Below are 17,047 nucleotides of genomic sequence, written 5' to 3' on the forward strand. Positions count from 1 at the left end.
CAAAGCCATTCAGTAACCAGCTGCTTGTGCAGGCATGTGCTAGAAACTTAATTTAATGAACAAAGAAGGGGACAGTCTTCGGGCTGCAGTTCTGTGCAGGGAGGCAGGAAGTCAGAGCAGACATGAGGAGGTAACGTCCTCCTCCTGGAAGACCACCCAGCATCTTCTATGCACGGAGAAAGATCCAAGATTCTGGGATTTTTTCATCACAAACCCCAGGAATAACTCAAAATGCATGCATTTGTGATGCAATCTAAGAACTCCTTTTCCACTCAGAGTATGGAGCTCTGTGGACTGTGGCTGTGGAGAAAAAACAGAACCTGGGTCTCAGCCACTTGAGGACGCTCATGAGAGGGCTAAGGTCAGGGGATTTCAGGGAAGAAATGACTTGGTTAGAGCTGTGGGTGGGTTGCAGGTCTCTACAGAGAGGAGAAGCGGGGCTCAGAGCTACCCCTGAGGGGCCCATCCTCAGCACAGCCCCTTCCCAGCTCTGGTTGTCTCCTCCACCCCACACCCCCTCCCTAACAGCACCGGAAGCCCAGACTGGAGTGATCATGAGCACCCTGCTGGACCTCTGGCTTCCAGTCACAGCCCTGAGGGCCCAGGGGTTCACAGGTCTGTGCAGTTGACCTGGGGTGACAATGGCAGTGGGAGGGCGAGGCCCACAACAGTGTGTCCAGTCCTGATCCATGAACCCGTTCTGTCCCTTCCGGGGCAGCAGAGACAGAAGGGGGAGTTCAGCCTGTCCTCTAGACTGGAGGAGCAGGCCCAGGGACACATAAACACACAGGAATGTCCTGGGAAAGGTGTCGGAGGAAAAGCCAGGCCTCTGACTCAGCGTCCGCTTGTCATCCCCAGAACCACCTCTTCCATCTGCATCTCCTGGCCAGAAGGATACCCTGTGGTCTTTGACCAGTCTCTGAACATTGCAGGGCTCATGTTTCAGGAGGCTCATATAGAGGACACCGCGTCCACATCACATCTGGGGCATCTAGCAAACGTTGCTCTTGCCTGGCTGGAGCAACTCAGGCCCATTGGTGCAGATCCAGAGGGTGAGATGGCCACAGTTTACCAGCTTCACAAAGGTAAAATTTGGGGCTCAAATTCTCTTTATCATGGGGAGGTAATGGGGTGTTTGGATAACCCAGTAGGGAGTGACAGATGCGCTGACTTCATCTCCTTTTCCATTTCCTGCTCAATCTCCAGAAGGACAAGCACTCCCAGTGCTGGCCATAGAACCAGCACTGGCAGATCTGGGAGAGCAGAGGCCTGCTCTGGAGCCAGGGGCACCTGCATCCCTGGATCTGCCACTGTATATGGAGCCAACACCAGGGCCAGGGTCAAGGGCAGCACCAGCACCTAGGACAGAGCCACCGCCAGTGACAACAGGAAAGGCACAACCAGAGGCAATTCCAGGCCTCTGCCTTCTATGGACTGTGCCTGAGAAAAAGCTGTGCAGGGCAGGGCTGTCTCTCATCATGGCCTACACAGCCGAACATCTGGATGAACAGCTGACGCTCATGGATGCGGTGAGCAGCTGCTCAAACCCCCTTCCCTGACCAGAGGCCAACAATCTGGTCCCAACCTGCTCCACATCCTATGAGCCAGGCCACCTGGTTGAGTTTCTTTCTGTAGATACGGTCCCTGTGTCTGTAGCAGCTACACACAGCTGCTGGGCACATCCCATGGGAGGGGACAGAGCACAGGGCGGGGACCTGGCCCACTAGATGCTGGAGTAAACCACTGAGCACACCCTCCCCCGCCCCCAGGCTGCTAAGCCCCCCGCCGTGGAGGCCTCACCAGCCTCAGCAATTACTACACATCTGGCAAGTACTCCATTTCAGACCAGACACCCGCACTGAGACCCTGGAGGTAGCTGCTACAGGCAATGTGTGTCTCCAAAGAAAGAAGGCCTCGCACACAGGTGGCCTCGGGAAGGGCCAGGCTTAGACATCTTGTGAAGTGTGGGGTCTGTGAGGCCAGCCTGGGGGAAATACCACATGCTGTTCTCTCCTTGCCCGGCTCTATGCGTTTTGTGCCCTCAGTGAAAGGGGAATGAAACCTGGGGCTCCGACTACTCTGGGAGAGCCAATGCCAAAGCTCAGAATATGGTCACCTGCCTGAGTCAAGGGGTGACTTTAGACTCAGAGCTGTCCTGGGCCGTGCCCATGTGGATCTTTCTTCCTCCCCAAGAGCAATGCATGAAGGTGCTGCCCTGGGAGTGCCTGGGGTCCATTTGGATTGAGTGGGAGTGGATGGACATGAAGCAGGTGGCACCAGTCTATGCTGCCCTCACTCACTTTTATAGGGTGGTGTACTTTGTAATAACTCCATGCTTGGGAACCCACACCATGAAGGCCCAGGACAGGGCCAGGGTGCTGGAGCTTTGGATCCAGGTGGCCAGGGTAAGCTATGGGAGGGCCTGGGACAGGGCCAGGGTGCTGGGGCTCTGGATCCAGGTGGCCCGGGTAAAGCATGGGAAGCCCTAGGACACTGGTTTTTCTCCTCTGTCCGATGTCAATTTTGCTGAACAGAGTCCAGGCCTCTGAACAGCCCCCAGCCCTTCCTGTCAGGGGCCCACTGACCTTGACTTCCATGCCCAGTGTTGATGCGCCCTTTCCACCTGAACACCTACCTTGGGTTGAACTGTAATTGTCCTCCCAGAGTGTGAAACTCACTGGGGCCCAGACTGCTTTCCTGTGCTTCCCTGGGCCTCTGCGTCCCCACAGAGGAAAGGTCAGCACAGGGGGCACAGCTGGGGCAGTGGGGCTCCAACTCCCCACCTCACCGTGCATCCTCTTCTCTCCCCAGGAGTGTAACAAGTTGAGAAACTACTCATCTCATGCCATAGTCAAAGCCCTGAAGTCTATGCCCATCCATAGGCTCCAGGAAACCTGGAGGGCAGCATCCAGGTGGGTGGGCTTCTGTCTCCCGAGCTGCACCCAGCACCTCTCCGGGGTCTGCCATGCTCCCTCACTGCACTGGAAGTGGAGGGGAGCCCAGCGCCTCCAAAGGCGGGAATGGGCAACCTGGCAGGGTCTCTCAGTCCACTGGGGTGTTAGCACTGAATGTGTAACTCAGCACCAAGTTTTCTTAACTATGGGGCACAGGTTTTTGCCACATTGGAGATATTCCCATGTCTAGTGCACAGCACATGTAAACTGAGAAACTGAGCTGTCCAGTTGACATTGGGCTGGGCCAGATGAACAGCAGGTCGGCGCCCGCCCCAGTCCTGTGGAGCCTCTGGGAATCAGGAGCCCAGAGGAAACACAAATCCTGCCAGTTTGGATCCTTTTCATTCCCAGTTAAAGGAATGTGAACTCGCCCTCCTCCCCGCTACTCCCTGATTTATCCGACTTCCTTTCCCCTCTACAAAGGGAAAGCTCCAGAGCTTATGAACAACTGTGTGCATAAGATGATGGCATAACACAGAAAAATCTGATAAAAATAAAGGGCGACTGGAGATGGGGGCAAATGTTTTGAGGGCAGAAAGAGGTGAATTCGGAAAGGGTACCGGGCCAGGTATTTTTTGGTTAATTTTCTCACTCAACGTTGACCTGAAAAGTACCAGTCACCAGTCCTGTTCAGAAGAGAGAAGGATCTGTCTGGGGGCAGGTGGGTGCAGGCCGGGGCTCTGGCCGTGGGGCTTTGCTGGCTGTTCATCAGGAATGAGCTGGATAATTAGCAGGGCTATGGCTCTTGCATTGGTCTTTCTGGTTATGGAGCTTCCACCAGACGATGGGAAAACGTGGTGGGGGTTGGCGGGGGGGCTTCTTTCTTTCCCAAAACCAGCCAGAAATTCTTCAGAAAGCCAGGCCTCTATTGCTGGTGTGTGGCGTGGGCAGCTGGGGCAGGGTCTCCAGACAAACGAGGGGCTGAGGTGCATGCCCCAAGTGACATAGCAAGTGGGTGTAGGACAGGGGTGGGTCTAGAACCAGAGCTAACTGAGTGACTGTACCACCTCACCAGCTGACTGTGGTCAGGTGTCCACAGTGCGAGGTCAGGGTCCTGGGAGTAGCTGAGTGAGGGCAAAATAGTCTCACTGACCTTGTCCTGACCCTGGCAGCTGGGGATCTCCAAGCTGGCCACCCGGGAAAGCAACCCCCAGAGAACCCAGATGAGGCAGTGGAGTTGGAAAGGTGAACCTCCTTTGGTGTGGGTGGGGAGGGCCACTGGTACAGAGGGCAGGGCCTCCCTCCCAGCTGGAGTCTCCCCATCAGGAGAGCAAGGGCCTCCTCCTAGGCCCTCCTTCCTGTAGCTGGTGCCTCAAATGCCCTCAGCAGAGGAACCAGGACAAAGGCCTGCAAGAGCTGGGCTCAGCATGCCCTTTGGGAAGGGTGAGGTCGTGGACCACAAGACATTGTGACCTGTTAACATCCCAGGGCTGTAGGTGACCATGGGTGCAGCTGGGGGAGGAGAGGGATAGAATTGAAGGAGGGAGCTGAAGGTCTCTGGCTGCTCCAAGTTGGAGATCTTTAGCAGGGGTCTAGGAGATGGGTGGTGAGATTCCAGGCAACAGAACTGGGAAGGCCACCTGCAGATGGGTGCTCATCACCACTCCCACCCGAATGACACAGGGCATCGTTTCCTTTCTTGTGGTCTTCCTCAATGACCTAATCCAGCTGCAGAAGTGGACGCACAATGATCTGGCTGTGAGTGAGCCTGGGGCTGGCACGCTGGGGCTTAGAATCCTAAGGCTGGGGGGAGACCTTTCATGGATGGAGCCCCGAGAACTCAGCACTCAGCAAAACTGCTCCCAGGCAGCCCTGTGAGCTGGGGTATCAGGCCCGACGTCAGCCTCCAGTCCCTGCTCCCAAGGCAGAAGCTGCAGAGCTGCCTGACTGCTGAGCTGCCCGAGTGTCTGGCTGAGCTGGACTCAGCCTCTCCCTCAGGTGCTGCCCACGGAAGGAGTTGAAATTTGCTCCTCCACACCCAGGCAGCTCCCATGTGGCTCCAAACACTCTTTGTGTGCCAGGAGAGTTTGTGTGTCCCTACTTGTCATGAGGGAGTGTTGGGACAGAAGGCCCAGCTTCAGCTTCCCCCACCCCCTACATCACAACCCACATCGTGATGTGGGTGCAAGTGCTTTTCTGTGTGCAGGTCCCCTGGCTGGTGACCCTGGATGACACGCAGCAAGGGAGCCCAAGGAGGTGGGAGTCATTGGTAGGGGCCTCTCTCCCGGGCACTAGCTGTGTCTTGCACGGAAATGTGCTCGACATAACACAAAGGGGAAGGTGGAAAACCGGGGCCTCTCTCTGGGGAAGCACAACATGTGGAAGTCAGAGACTGCCCTGGGAGGACATTCCCTGGCTCCATCCTCCACATCGTAGATTTCCTGGGAGGGTTTGACGTACAGGGAAGGGGCAGTCCACCCCATGAAATGTGCAGGATGGGAATGAAAACCAACTCCTGGAGAAAGGCAGTTGATATCCAACTCTGAGGACAGAGTGGGCCTTCAGAGGATGGGAGGGGAGAAGGGAACCACTCCAGAGAAAGACCCCAGAGATCAGCCCCTTGCCCTGATTCATACTCCAAAAATTTAATCATTCTTCATGTTTAAGTACATATTTTCTTCAACACAATCCTTTTCACTTTCTAGCTATTAAGTACAAAATATAATTAAGGCACTATCCCTTGGAAAAGAAAGAATAGTATTAAAAGATAGACATGTTTTAGGATAGCCTGCATATACAAGGAGAAAGTCATCTTGTGTATATATAACTTTCAACTTTATTTCAAAGTTAACCTGAGTCTTTTTCTTACTAATAAAATAATGTTTGTTCTAAATTCAGTTTAGTTTCTGTTTTTCTACCATGTATATTTTGACAATAACTTTTGTTTTCCCTTTTGCTTCTCTATCAGCTATTTCAATTAATTATGTGCTTTCTATAACTTTTGATTATTATTATACATCAAAGACTCTAGTTTATGTAATTAAAATTCCAAAGGGCAAAGAAATATTTTTGTAGTACCACATAGTAATTTTGTCTCTATTTCTTTAATTTCTTGATTATAAGTGTATGCCTCCCCACATGCTCCATCGAATACCATAAAGTACAGATTATTCAGAATTTGCTTTTTAAAGCATAAAATCTAGGATTATTATCTCCTTATGTTTTGCTTAAAGGAAGACATTAGTAAGCATTTACATCAGTAATGCTAAATCAGTAATGCAAACACTTAAGGAAGTGCCTTTGGCTATCTTTTCAAACACCTTTTAAAACAGGTTTTTGAACAAACAGGGAGACTTTTATATTAGTAAAGACCATCTGCCTTAAGGGAGTTTTCTATCAGGAAGTGGAAAATAGATGCTATGAGCTAAAGAAAACCTAAAATAGAGCAGGAGTAGATGGTGTCACAGCCTTTATGAGAAATTGGAGAGTGGTGCCCTGAAGTATATAGAGGTGAAATGAAATGGTACCAGTAAGATACATGGAATATCGTTTTCACAATACATGTAATTTGGAGTTACCTAGGGTGACCATAATTTTAGGAAAGAACCATGTCTTATATAAATGTATGTGTGTGTATATATATATAGATAGATAGATACATATATATAGATAGATATATACATATATCTATCTATCTATATATATATATATATATATAGTTTTCTCCCAAAATACCTAAATGGTATTCTCATAAAACAATTATGAATTTATTAAATTGTTGATTTTAAAATCTAGATTAAGAAAAACCTAAAGTATTTGACACAATAGAATGAAGTATATTCAAATTTTAAAAATACCATTTTGATCTTGAAATACAACTTTGATGGAATCCAAATATAACCCCAAACCTTCATGAAACATGAAAATCCCTATAGCAAGACAAAAGAAGTGCTTTTATGACGGATTAGACAAAAAAAAAAAAGAAGTATCATAAAAGTGAAGGCCTGGCTGTAAACAGCCTTCAGGGAGAGAGAAGACAGTCATCCGTCCTGTTATTCCCTGCAGCCAGCAAAGTAAGTAAAGACCAGGAAGTGGTTCTATGCTTTAGCTAAAGAGTCTTAGATGTAGAGGGGTGGAGATCTTTTATACAAAGTCCCATCTTTCGGGCAGTGCCTGTGGCTCAAAGGAGTAGGGTGCTGGTCCCATATGCCAGAGGTGGCGGGTTCAAACCCAGCCCCGGCCAAAAAAAAAAAAAGTCTAATCTTTCACCCTCTTTGATTTTGTAATCTTGATAAGTTACTTAAACTTATTTTCTGTCTACCCTTATTTGATTGACAGATCCAAGACTTTTAAAACTAGGAGACTGCCAGACTAACTCATTAGGTTGACAGAAACTTTTCTCTATAATCCTGGTAGCTTCAAGTCCCTTTTCAGGACTACAACTATTAGACAGCTCAAGCTGTAATTATCAAAAATGAAGTGCTGTATCACCTTTCACTTTGACTCCAAATGAACAACATAAAGAAACACCAATAGGTTGATAACAGAGCTAGCTGGGACAATCGCTGCATGTACAGAATGTCCAACACCTTAAAAATATGGGCACATCACACTTGTAGGGGCAAAAAACAAACAAATTGGACACAGTATATATGGAATTCTATCAAAGATCATGCACAATCCCTTTAACTTACATGGGTTGTAGCTGAGGTTTTGCTTACGTTGCTTTGAATTTATAAGGACAGGTCAGCGAATCCCTTAGCCTGAGCAGAAACCACACTTTCCCTCTATAGTTTGCTAATGACAACCTGATTAGAGGAGGCTTTAGCAGCACCTGAAGTAGAGCCTCTGGCATCCACTGCCCTTTACATCAAAGACTATTTGGTTCTACTCTCAGGATTGGCAAATTCCCAAGACAGTTCACAATTCTAATGCATACTTCAGGTTACTTAACCAAGCAATATGCTCTGTCAAAGAATTTATTTCAAGTCAAAGCAAAAAAGGCCTTAATGTGGAACAAAGAAAAAGCACTATCCAAATAAAAAATTCCTAAGAGAAACAAGATTATTCTCCTCCCCACCCCTTTTCCCACTCGGTGGACCCAAGTTTGGTTGAATGTAATTTGTGGTTACCTCAGAACACAACTAAAAATTTAAATTACAAATCACAGCCCTACATGGATGATCTGAACACATCAGTTCTTTTGAGACTGGCATGTTCCTGGAAGTCTAATACAGCCACAGCCTACTACAGAGGGTGCTTGCTGAACTTCTTTCTTGGCTCAGGTCTCCACTGTTGGCTTCATAGTATCCGATTCTGTCCACTTTTCCTTCCTCTGGTCAGGAGCCTCTGCCAAGGTTTGCTACCAGTCAGGCATCTTCCTGAGCTGTAACCTTTATTCTTACACCTTCATTGACTCCAGTGGCCAATTAAGGGAACAACTCCTAGATTTTCCTGGAGTATAAAAATTAGTGTCTCTGTAGAAGAAATGACTCCCCTGAACCCTCTGCCACATTCAGCCCTACTGATAATGGGATAATAAAAGTCTCCTGAGACTGTGCGAGAGCCCGGCTTGATCCTGGGCTCACTCCACTCTACCCTTTCTCTCTCCTGTCTCTGCTAATACAGTGTTCCCAATCCATGAACTGGCCTCCTCCTCCTTTTACAGACCCTTCCCCCCAACTCTATCCCTGGTCCCTTCAGTAATTTTTTTCAGGTGGTATTTCAGAAAAAGGCGTTGTTATTGTAGGAGATGTCTGCGTGTATGTTGTTTTCCCTGAAGACCTTCCAGTGGGACATGTGGTGCTGAAAAGGTGGTAGCAATGATCCTGACCCTGTGTAGCACTAGGCTAATGTGTGTGCCTGCATCTGAGTATTTAACAAAAGAAAATTGTTCTTATTGTTTTGAGCCCGAGTCTCACTCATTCGCCTTGGGGTTGAGTGCTTTGGAGTCATAGCTCACAGCAACCTCAAACTTCAAACTCTCGGGCTCTAGGGATCTTCTTGCCTCAGCTTCCCAAGTAGCTGGGACTACAGGTGCCTGCTACAATGCCTGGCTAGCTTTTTCTATTTTTAGTAGCGATGGAGTCTCACTCTTGCTTAGGCTGCTCTTGAACTCCTGAGTTAAAACGATTCACCAGCTTCAGCCTCCCAGGGTGTTAGAATTACAAGCATGAGCCCCTGCATCCAGTCACAAAAAAGCTTTAAAGGTCAAAAGAAAATCCTTTTTTAAGTTTTAAATGCTGCCTTTATTAGCCACGTTCTGTTGGAACTTTGGCAAATCACTTTGCCATTGATTACTTTCTTCAATTTTTTTAATTAAAATGACTTTCATTTTTAATTCTATGAAATCATGACTGTGTATATTAATGCATTTATAGGGTACATTGTCCTAAACAGATATACAGGTTGCAAAGCTCACATCAAACTTGTTAACATAACCAGCACCTGACTTACTTATTTTTCATGGTAAGACATTTATGCTCTGCACTTCATAGTTTTAAAATGTACCATTGCATTATATACAATAGATGAAGAAAATCGTAAAAATAGAAAAAGCTTATAGAATTAGGATATAAAGAAAGAAAATACTTTTGGACAGTTGGGCTACGTAAACTTTTATTACAAAAAGGTAAGAATGTTCACAAAATTCAAAGATGTACAAAGTAAAAAAATACAGGAAGGTAAGGTTAATTTATTACTGAAGAAAGAATAATTTTTAATATAAATATAGTGTAGCTAAGTGTACAGTATTTATAAAGTCTACAACAGTATATGGTAATCCCCTAACCCTGCACATGTACTCACCCCTTAACTCGCTGACTTACCCAGAGACTTACTTCTAATTTTGTAAGCTTCCTTCATGGTGAGTGTCCTGTGCAGGGATACCATTGAAAACAGTCTTTTATACTGTACTTTCAGTATACCTTTTCAAAGTTTAGACATGTTCAGACACACAAATACTTACTGTCACAATTGCCTGTTATGTTCAGAACATGCTGTACAGATTTGTAGTACAAAATCATTAGGCCATGTCCCACAGCCTAGGCGTGCAGCATGCGGTACCATCCAGATTTGAAAGGTGGGGAAACTGGCCCCAGGTCAATATGGCCCTTCAGAACCCCAAGTACGATCCCTTGACCAAATCCAAATTTCACAGAATCTCGTTGTTTTTTTTGTTTGTTTGTTTGTTTGTGTTGTTGTTGTTTGCGGTTTTTGGCTGGGGCCGGGTTTGAACCACCACCTCTGGTACGTGGGGCCAGTGCCCTACTCCTTTGAGCCACAGGCACTGCCAGAGAATACATCTCTTTATGAAAAGGATTGGCTCTGTAAAATTTGGATTCATTTAAAAAGTTGCGTACAAAGATCAAGAAGGCCACAGGTTTCCCACCACATGAACATACATGTGTGTGTATAGAACCCTAATTGTCTAAGAAAATGCCATGAAGGTTATGTTCAACAGTTTGATGAGAATAGTTCAGATTGTATATGAAACCAGCACATTGTACTCCTTGACTGCACTAATGTATACAACTATGATTTAACAATTAAAAAATAAATAAATAAGGCGGTGCCTGTGGCTCAAGGAGTAGGGTGCCGGTTACATGTGCCGGAGGTGGCGGGTTCAAACCCAGCCCCGGCCCAAAACCACAAAAAAATAAAAAATAATAAAATAAATAAAAGAAAAAGAAAAATAACCTTAATTGTGCTAATACACATTTATTTTATTAGTTCTGGTAAGAATACTGTTCAAAAAAGGCTCGTGTGGCCAACTCCAAGCTCCTGATTCCTGCTCGTTTCTACTTTACCATTAGTGAGCAGGTCATGCTGCAAAGTTCCCACGTGCTTTCAGCTTTCTCGCAGCATCTTTCTTTAGCTGAGATTGAGAAAAGTGATTTAAATGTTTAGATAATTCTGCTGGGTGTGGTGGCTCACACATGTAATCTCAGCACTCCCGGAGGCTGAGGTGGGTGGATTGCTTGATCTCATGAGTTGGAAAACAGCCTGAGAAGCATCAAGACCCCATCTCTACTAAAAATAGAAAAATTAGCCAGGTGTCCTGGCAGGCACCTGTAATCTCAGCTACTAGGGAGGCTGAGGTAGGAGAATAGCTTAAGCCCCAGTTTAAGGTTGCTGTGACCTATGATGCTACAGCCCTCTACCCAGGGTGATAGAGTGTGATCCTGTCTAAGAAATGAATGAATGAATAAATAAATTAATAAATATTGACATATTTTAAACATATGAAACCAAATAATAATTTGCCGGCTGAACAAGATATAGTTACCTAAAGTAAAATTTTAGGAGTTTTTAATACATTTGTATTGCTTTGTTTGTTTGTTTGTTTGTTTGTTTTTGTAGAATAATTTATTTTGTTGCTTGGCGCCTGCAGCTCAGCAGCTATGCCGCGGCTACATACACCAGGGCTGGCGGGTTTGAATCCAGCCCAGGCCTGCAAAATAACAATGACAACTAAACCCAAAAAATGGCTGGACTGGGCACTGTGGCAGGCTCCTGAAGTCCCAGCTACTTGGAAGGCTGAGACAAGAGAATCGCTTAAGCCCAAGAGTTGGAGATTGCTGTGAGCTGTGATGCCATTGCACTCTTCTGGGCAACATAGTGAGACTCTGCCACGAAAAAAGAAATCATTTATTTTGTAAGATCATTACATATTTTAAAAATTAACTTTAATAAAAATTATAGTAGAAAACTTGAAATGGTATATAGCAACTTTCACTACTTGCTCATGTATTTTCTGGTCCCTTTAGGACACTTTTTACTTTATGATCTTTCTTTTTTCAAAAGAAAAAATATAAAAGAAGAAGGAATTAAGAGAGAAATCTAAAACTTATCAGAGTGGATAATCTGCTGTCAGTGTTATCTTGGAAGGTGTGTTCTTATTTTCTTTGAGGGATTTTCTTCATCATCATAATTTCAACCAATCATTACACCAAGGCTACATCAAAACACCTTCCTTGTTTATCCTACACATGATCATTTTTGAATTGGAGACATTCTCATTAAATATGGAAATTTTTCTTACGGAACTTTTTCCTAAGTTCTGCAGTAAAATATCCTATAAGGATATCTTGCTTCTTAGTTTAATAGAGTGAATACATAGAATGTCTATCAGAATTGATTAAATCTTCTACACTGCTCATTGGTCCACTTGAGATACATGTTTATTTTCCAATGGGACAATTTCTGCATTTATGCTATAATAATGCACATATTGCTGGGCTCCAGATTTGTATAATCTCCTTTACAAGCTGCTTCTCAGTTTCTACAGTAATTGTCTCTAGAATGCTATGCGGTTAGAGAGATGGTTAGAAGACGATCTTATTCTCTCCATGTCGCTGGGTTATTTGTAAAGTGATTGACTTACCCTTCTACCATCCCTGCTTTGAAGTGCTGAGGTATCACAATTATATGAAACCCAGACAATGACAGTGTAGGGAAGGTGGAGACTCACACCTGTGCAGTTGCATTCCCCTGCCTCAGAGTGCTCTCAGAGATTAGAGCAGATGTGTTTTTTTATTTCCCTCAAGGAATTCATATCGCTTTAATACCAGAACATGGTAAACTTATAGCTGTTTCAAACATCTGGTGGGCTTTTTGAATAACCTCATCAACTGGTACCGTTCAGTGTTCTGTCTCCACCCCTTCTTGTGATTCTTCCACCCACAAGTCTGTGTGTTATCCAGAGGTGACAAGACACTGTGAGTTTTCTACGTTATTTTCAAGTACGCTTGATGAATTCCCTAGGATATAGAGGATAGCACGATCCCCACTATGCACGTATTCGACTGGGGGACAGAATGGAAACACACAGGACTTGTCTAGGGTGACCTTCAACGTCAGGAAGGGAGATTGAGAGCCAGCCCTGTCTCCACAGGGTGGGGGACTGTGCACTGAGGGGGCTGTGTTTGTATACCAGTGTGCAGGTGTGGAGTTGACATAGTGAGGAGGGGGAGGGCCAAATGTGGAATCTTGCAAAAGTGACCTTACTTCCTTGGTGACAGGCATCCACACTCTAGACACAGACCTGTGTCCGTCTCATTTGGTGGGAGACGCTCAAGAGAGCAAGATGTTCTCCTGTTGCGTCCCACCTTCTCGTGATTCTCATGTCCGGAAAGCCCGAAGTGGGGACCTTATCTGACTTTGCCGATGTTGGCGCTCCCTCTACTCCCGTTGCCTGCGGAGACCTGGCAGGGGCCATCTACAGGTAACACGGCAGCCCCAGGTAGTCTCTTGCAGGCACATTCTCACCTGTGAGCCCATCTGGGGAGGTCCACACGCCTTATATCACTATGTTTGGGGAAAGAAGAGACAAGGGGACCCCTACTGAATAGGAGTAGGGTGTCACCAATGGGAATCCTGGTGGGGCTTTCAGGTTCATACCCCAAGACTCCAAGTCCTGGTTATGGGATAGAAAGGTGAGTGTCAAGGACAAGTTTGTCTACTGAGATGTCATCCCTAGACATCCAGCTGTCATCTGTCTTCTTCCCTGGTGGGAGGTCTGTTCAGATGCCCCACTGTGTGTGCTCTGGGGAACAGAATCTCCCAGGGTGTTTCCCCTGCAGAGAGCGCCAGGCAGCCATTGATGTCTCTCGCCCTGGCATGGGGCCTTCTGTTTACAGAGGTGCATGGGGATGCAGGACCTCCGGGAGGAGCCCCTGTAGGACTCCACACAATCTCTGATCTCAGATGAAGACCAGGTGCACCAGTCCACAGACTACAACCAGTGCCAGACTGAGGTGAGAATGGGCACAGAGGGGGTCCCCACAGACCCAAAGAGGAATGCCCCAGGCTCTGTCCTCAGCAGTTTTTCCACTTGAGTGATCCACAATCCTCTCTCTAAAGAATCAGCCTTCATATGTCCCAGTGGCAACCTCGTAAGATCAACCCTGCTCACATATTTGTGGGGATGGCAGAGCAAATGCTTCCTGTAGTTTTCACTTTACACGAGTCCAGGAATAGTTTCCCATGTGGCTGCTGCTCTCACACCTTTAACCCGGCCCAGGTGTCTCCCGGAGTAGGCAGGCAGTTCCCTTCCCCACCAGGCCTCTCAAACTCTAACAGCCACTTTACACCAGGGGAGCTAAACAAAATGGGAAAGGGTCACACACAAAAGGAGAGAAAGCTGCTGCATGCTCTTGTCTGCAAAGTACCATCTCCGGGAACAGATCCTTGTAGCCCCACCAGGCAGGAGCTCTGCTCTCCGGTCTTGGCCATTTTCCCTCAGGGAGGCCGTTTCCCGCTGTTGCCCAGCTTTTCAATGCCCATGGAGCCTAACTGAACACAATCCTATTTCTCAGTCAGCCATGCTGCAGGGAACCTGCTGTGTCCCAAGTGGCTGGGACAGTTTGGGGAGCTGGCAGAACTTAGCCCCAAGGCTGAAGGGCTCCTTCAATAGAAATTGACTTCCTCTCAGTTCTGGAGGCTGGAAGTCCCATGTAAAGCTGCCGGCTGGGGAGGTCTCTCAGAGGCCTCTCTCCTCGGCTTCTGTGGCCACCTTCCATCTCCACATTCACAGAGAGGTCCTCAGTCATTCCTCTCTGTGTCCTTAGCACCTCCTCTTATGAGGACACCAGTCATATGGAATTAGGGACATGTAACTACAAGGAACTTTTGTCCTAATGCAGTCATGTTCTGGGGGCATCAGACATGAAGGTATGAATTTCGGCCCATGACATGGACTCAGGTGGGCTCCCAGGAAGTGGGTGCTTGGCAGTAATTTACATGTGGACAGTTGTATTGGCTGTGGTCAGTATAACTTCCAGACTTCCTGTGGCAGGGACAGGTTAGCAGTGGTCTTTGAATGTCGCTGCTGCTCTGCAGCCAGCCTCCCTGGTTTTAACATTGTTTTAAGTGTTTTTCAATGTAGGTTTGGTAGGAAATACAATCACATCATTGCTTCCGTTTTTAGCTTTGCCACTGACACCTGGGAGTCACATTTCAGTGTCTTCATACCTATTTGGGATTTCTTTCCCCTGAGTCACTTGCTCAGCCCTGTGGCCCTGTAACAAGCTTTCTTCCACCCTGGGGTCTCATAGCATTTGCCCCGTGCCAGGCCCAGAGTTGCTGAGGCTGTTTCTCAGGAATCCGTTTAATGTAACAAAGACAGACACTGGCGCTGTTCTCAGTAGAGAGCTTTCTCCTGGGACATCTGGTCCCGGGAATGGTCTCTACACAGAGGGGGAAAACAGGCTGGCCCAAGACACTCTCCCCAAGTGAGAGCAGGCTGAGTCTCTGTGAGCTTAGAGGGAAATTCATGGAGGCGTCCCTGGGAGAGCCGCAGCTATGGCTATGTCCCACATGCTTGTGACAGCCAGGTAACATCCCAGAGCCTGAGTTTTCTCATTTGCACAGTGAGGGCCATTGGGGGACTCACTGCACAGTGCTCCTCATCCATGGTGTGTGAGCAGGGCATTGTTGTTCTGCCTAACAACCTCCCTGAAGCAGCCTGGAAGGTGTCAGTGGTGTCATGCAGCTCTTTGTGCCCATCACATTTTCAGTGAAAAGTGTAGAATCGTGGACACCCCTGACTTCTAAAGGCATGAGTCTCTGAAGGGATGGAGCTTCCTGCATTGAGCATCAGACCCCATTCTCTGGAGGGTCAGGGTCACTGACTGTGTGTGTCTCTTTGTCCATGGTAGAATAGAAATGAGTATCCCTGGGTGGTTCCCCTGAGGAGAGCGCCAGACAGACATTGATGCCTCTTGGGCCCTCTCTTTCCAGAGCTCCGCGCAGGGGGTCCATGAGGAGCCACTGGAGAACTCCAAACATCCATCCTCTTTGGATGAAGAGCAGGTGCACCAGGCCATCAACCGCAGCCAGCGCTAGACTGGGGTGAGAATGGGCACAAAGGGGTCTCCACAGACCTAAAGAAGAATGCCCTGGACTCTGTCCTTGGCAGTTTTCCCCTTGAGTGACCCACAATTCCCTCTGTAAATATTCCGGCCTTCCTACGTCCCCAGTGGCAACTTGGTAAGAGGCACCTTCACAACTCACATACTTGTGGGGATGTCAGAGAAAATGCTTCCTCTAGTTTTCACTTTACACTAGTCCAGGGATAGTTCCCCATGTGACTGATGCTCTCATGGATTTAAACCGGCCCAGGGGTCTCCTATACCAGGCAGGCAGCTCCCTTCCCCTCCCTGGCCTCTCCAACACATAACAACCATCACTACTCCAGGGGGGCTATACAAGATGGTAGGGGGTCACTCACAAAAGGAGATAAAGCTACTGCACTATCTTATCTACAAGGTGCCATCTCCAGGAACAGCTCCTTGTGGCCCCACAGGGCAGGAGCTCTCCCCTCTGGTCTTGGCCATTTTCCCTCAGGGAGGCCATTTCCCGCTGCTCCCCAGCCTTTCAATGCCAGTGGAGCCTGACAGAACACAATCCTATTTCTCAGTCAGCCATGCTGCAGGCAATCTGCTGTGTTCCATTTGACTGGGACAGATTTGGGGGGCTGGGAGAACTCAGCCCCAAGGTTGAAGGGCTCCGTGAACAGAAATTCACTTTCCTCAGTTCTGGAGGCTGGAAGTCCCATGTAAAGCTGCCGGCTGGGGAGCTCTCTCAGAGGCCTCTCTCCTCGGCTTCTGTGGCCACCTTCCATCTCCTCGTTCACAGAGTGGTCCTCAGTCATGCCTCTCTGTGTCCTTAGCACCTCTTCTTATAAGGACACCAGTCATATGGAATTAGGGACACGTAACTACAAGGACCTTTTGTGCTAATGCAGTCGTGTTCTGGGGACATCAGACATGAAGGTATGAATTTCTGCCCATGACATGTGCTCAGGTGGGCTCCCAGGAAGTGGGTGCTTGGCAACAGTTTACATGTGGACAGTTGTATTGGCTGTGGTCAGTATAACTTCCAGACTTCCTGTGGCAGGGACAGGTTAGCAGTGGTCCTTGGATGTCACTACTGCTCTGTAGGCAGCCTCCCTGGTGTTAGTATTGTTTTAAGTGTTTTGCGATCTAGGTTTGATAGGAAATGCAATCACATCATTGCTTCCATTACCAGTTTTGCGACTGACACCTAGGAGTCATATTTCAGTCATACCTATATTCTTCCTACCTATCTGGGATTTCTCCCCGCTGAGTCACCTCCTCAGCCCTGTGGCCTTGTAACAAACTTTCTTACAC

General features: G+C 47.4%; 2 protein-coding genes across 2 annotated transcripts in view; both read left to right on the forward strand.

Moving 5' to 3' along the window:
• Positions 1–17,047, forward strand: part of LOC128563704 (serine/threonine-protein kinase Sgk3-like) — a 227,196-nt gene that overhangs the window by 80,272 nt on the left and 129,877 nt on the right. The window lies entirely within an intron of this gene.
• LOC128563708 (ral guanine nucleotide dissociation stimulator-like) lies at positions 1,591–4,058 on the forward strand. The gene is made up of 2 exons (XM_053559136.1): positions 1,591–2,405; positions 2,812–4,058. Exons 1-2 carry the CDS (start codon positions 2,109–2,111, stop codon positions 3,142–3,144), a joined length of 630 nt encoding a protein of 209 aa, XP_053415111.1. The 5' UTR covers positions 1,591–2,108; the 3' UTR covers positions 3,145–4,058.

Source organism: Nycticebus coucang, chromosome 13 (genome assembly GCF_027406575.1).
Source record: "Nycticebus coucang isolate mNycCou1 chromosome 13, mNycCou1.pri, whole genome shotgun sequence".
Taxonomy (NCBI): Eukaryota; Metazoa; Chordata; class Mammalia; order Primates; family Lorisidae; genus Nycticebus; species Nycticebus coucang.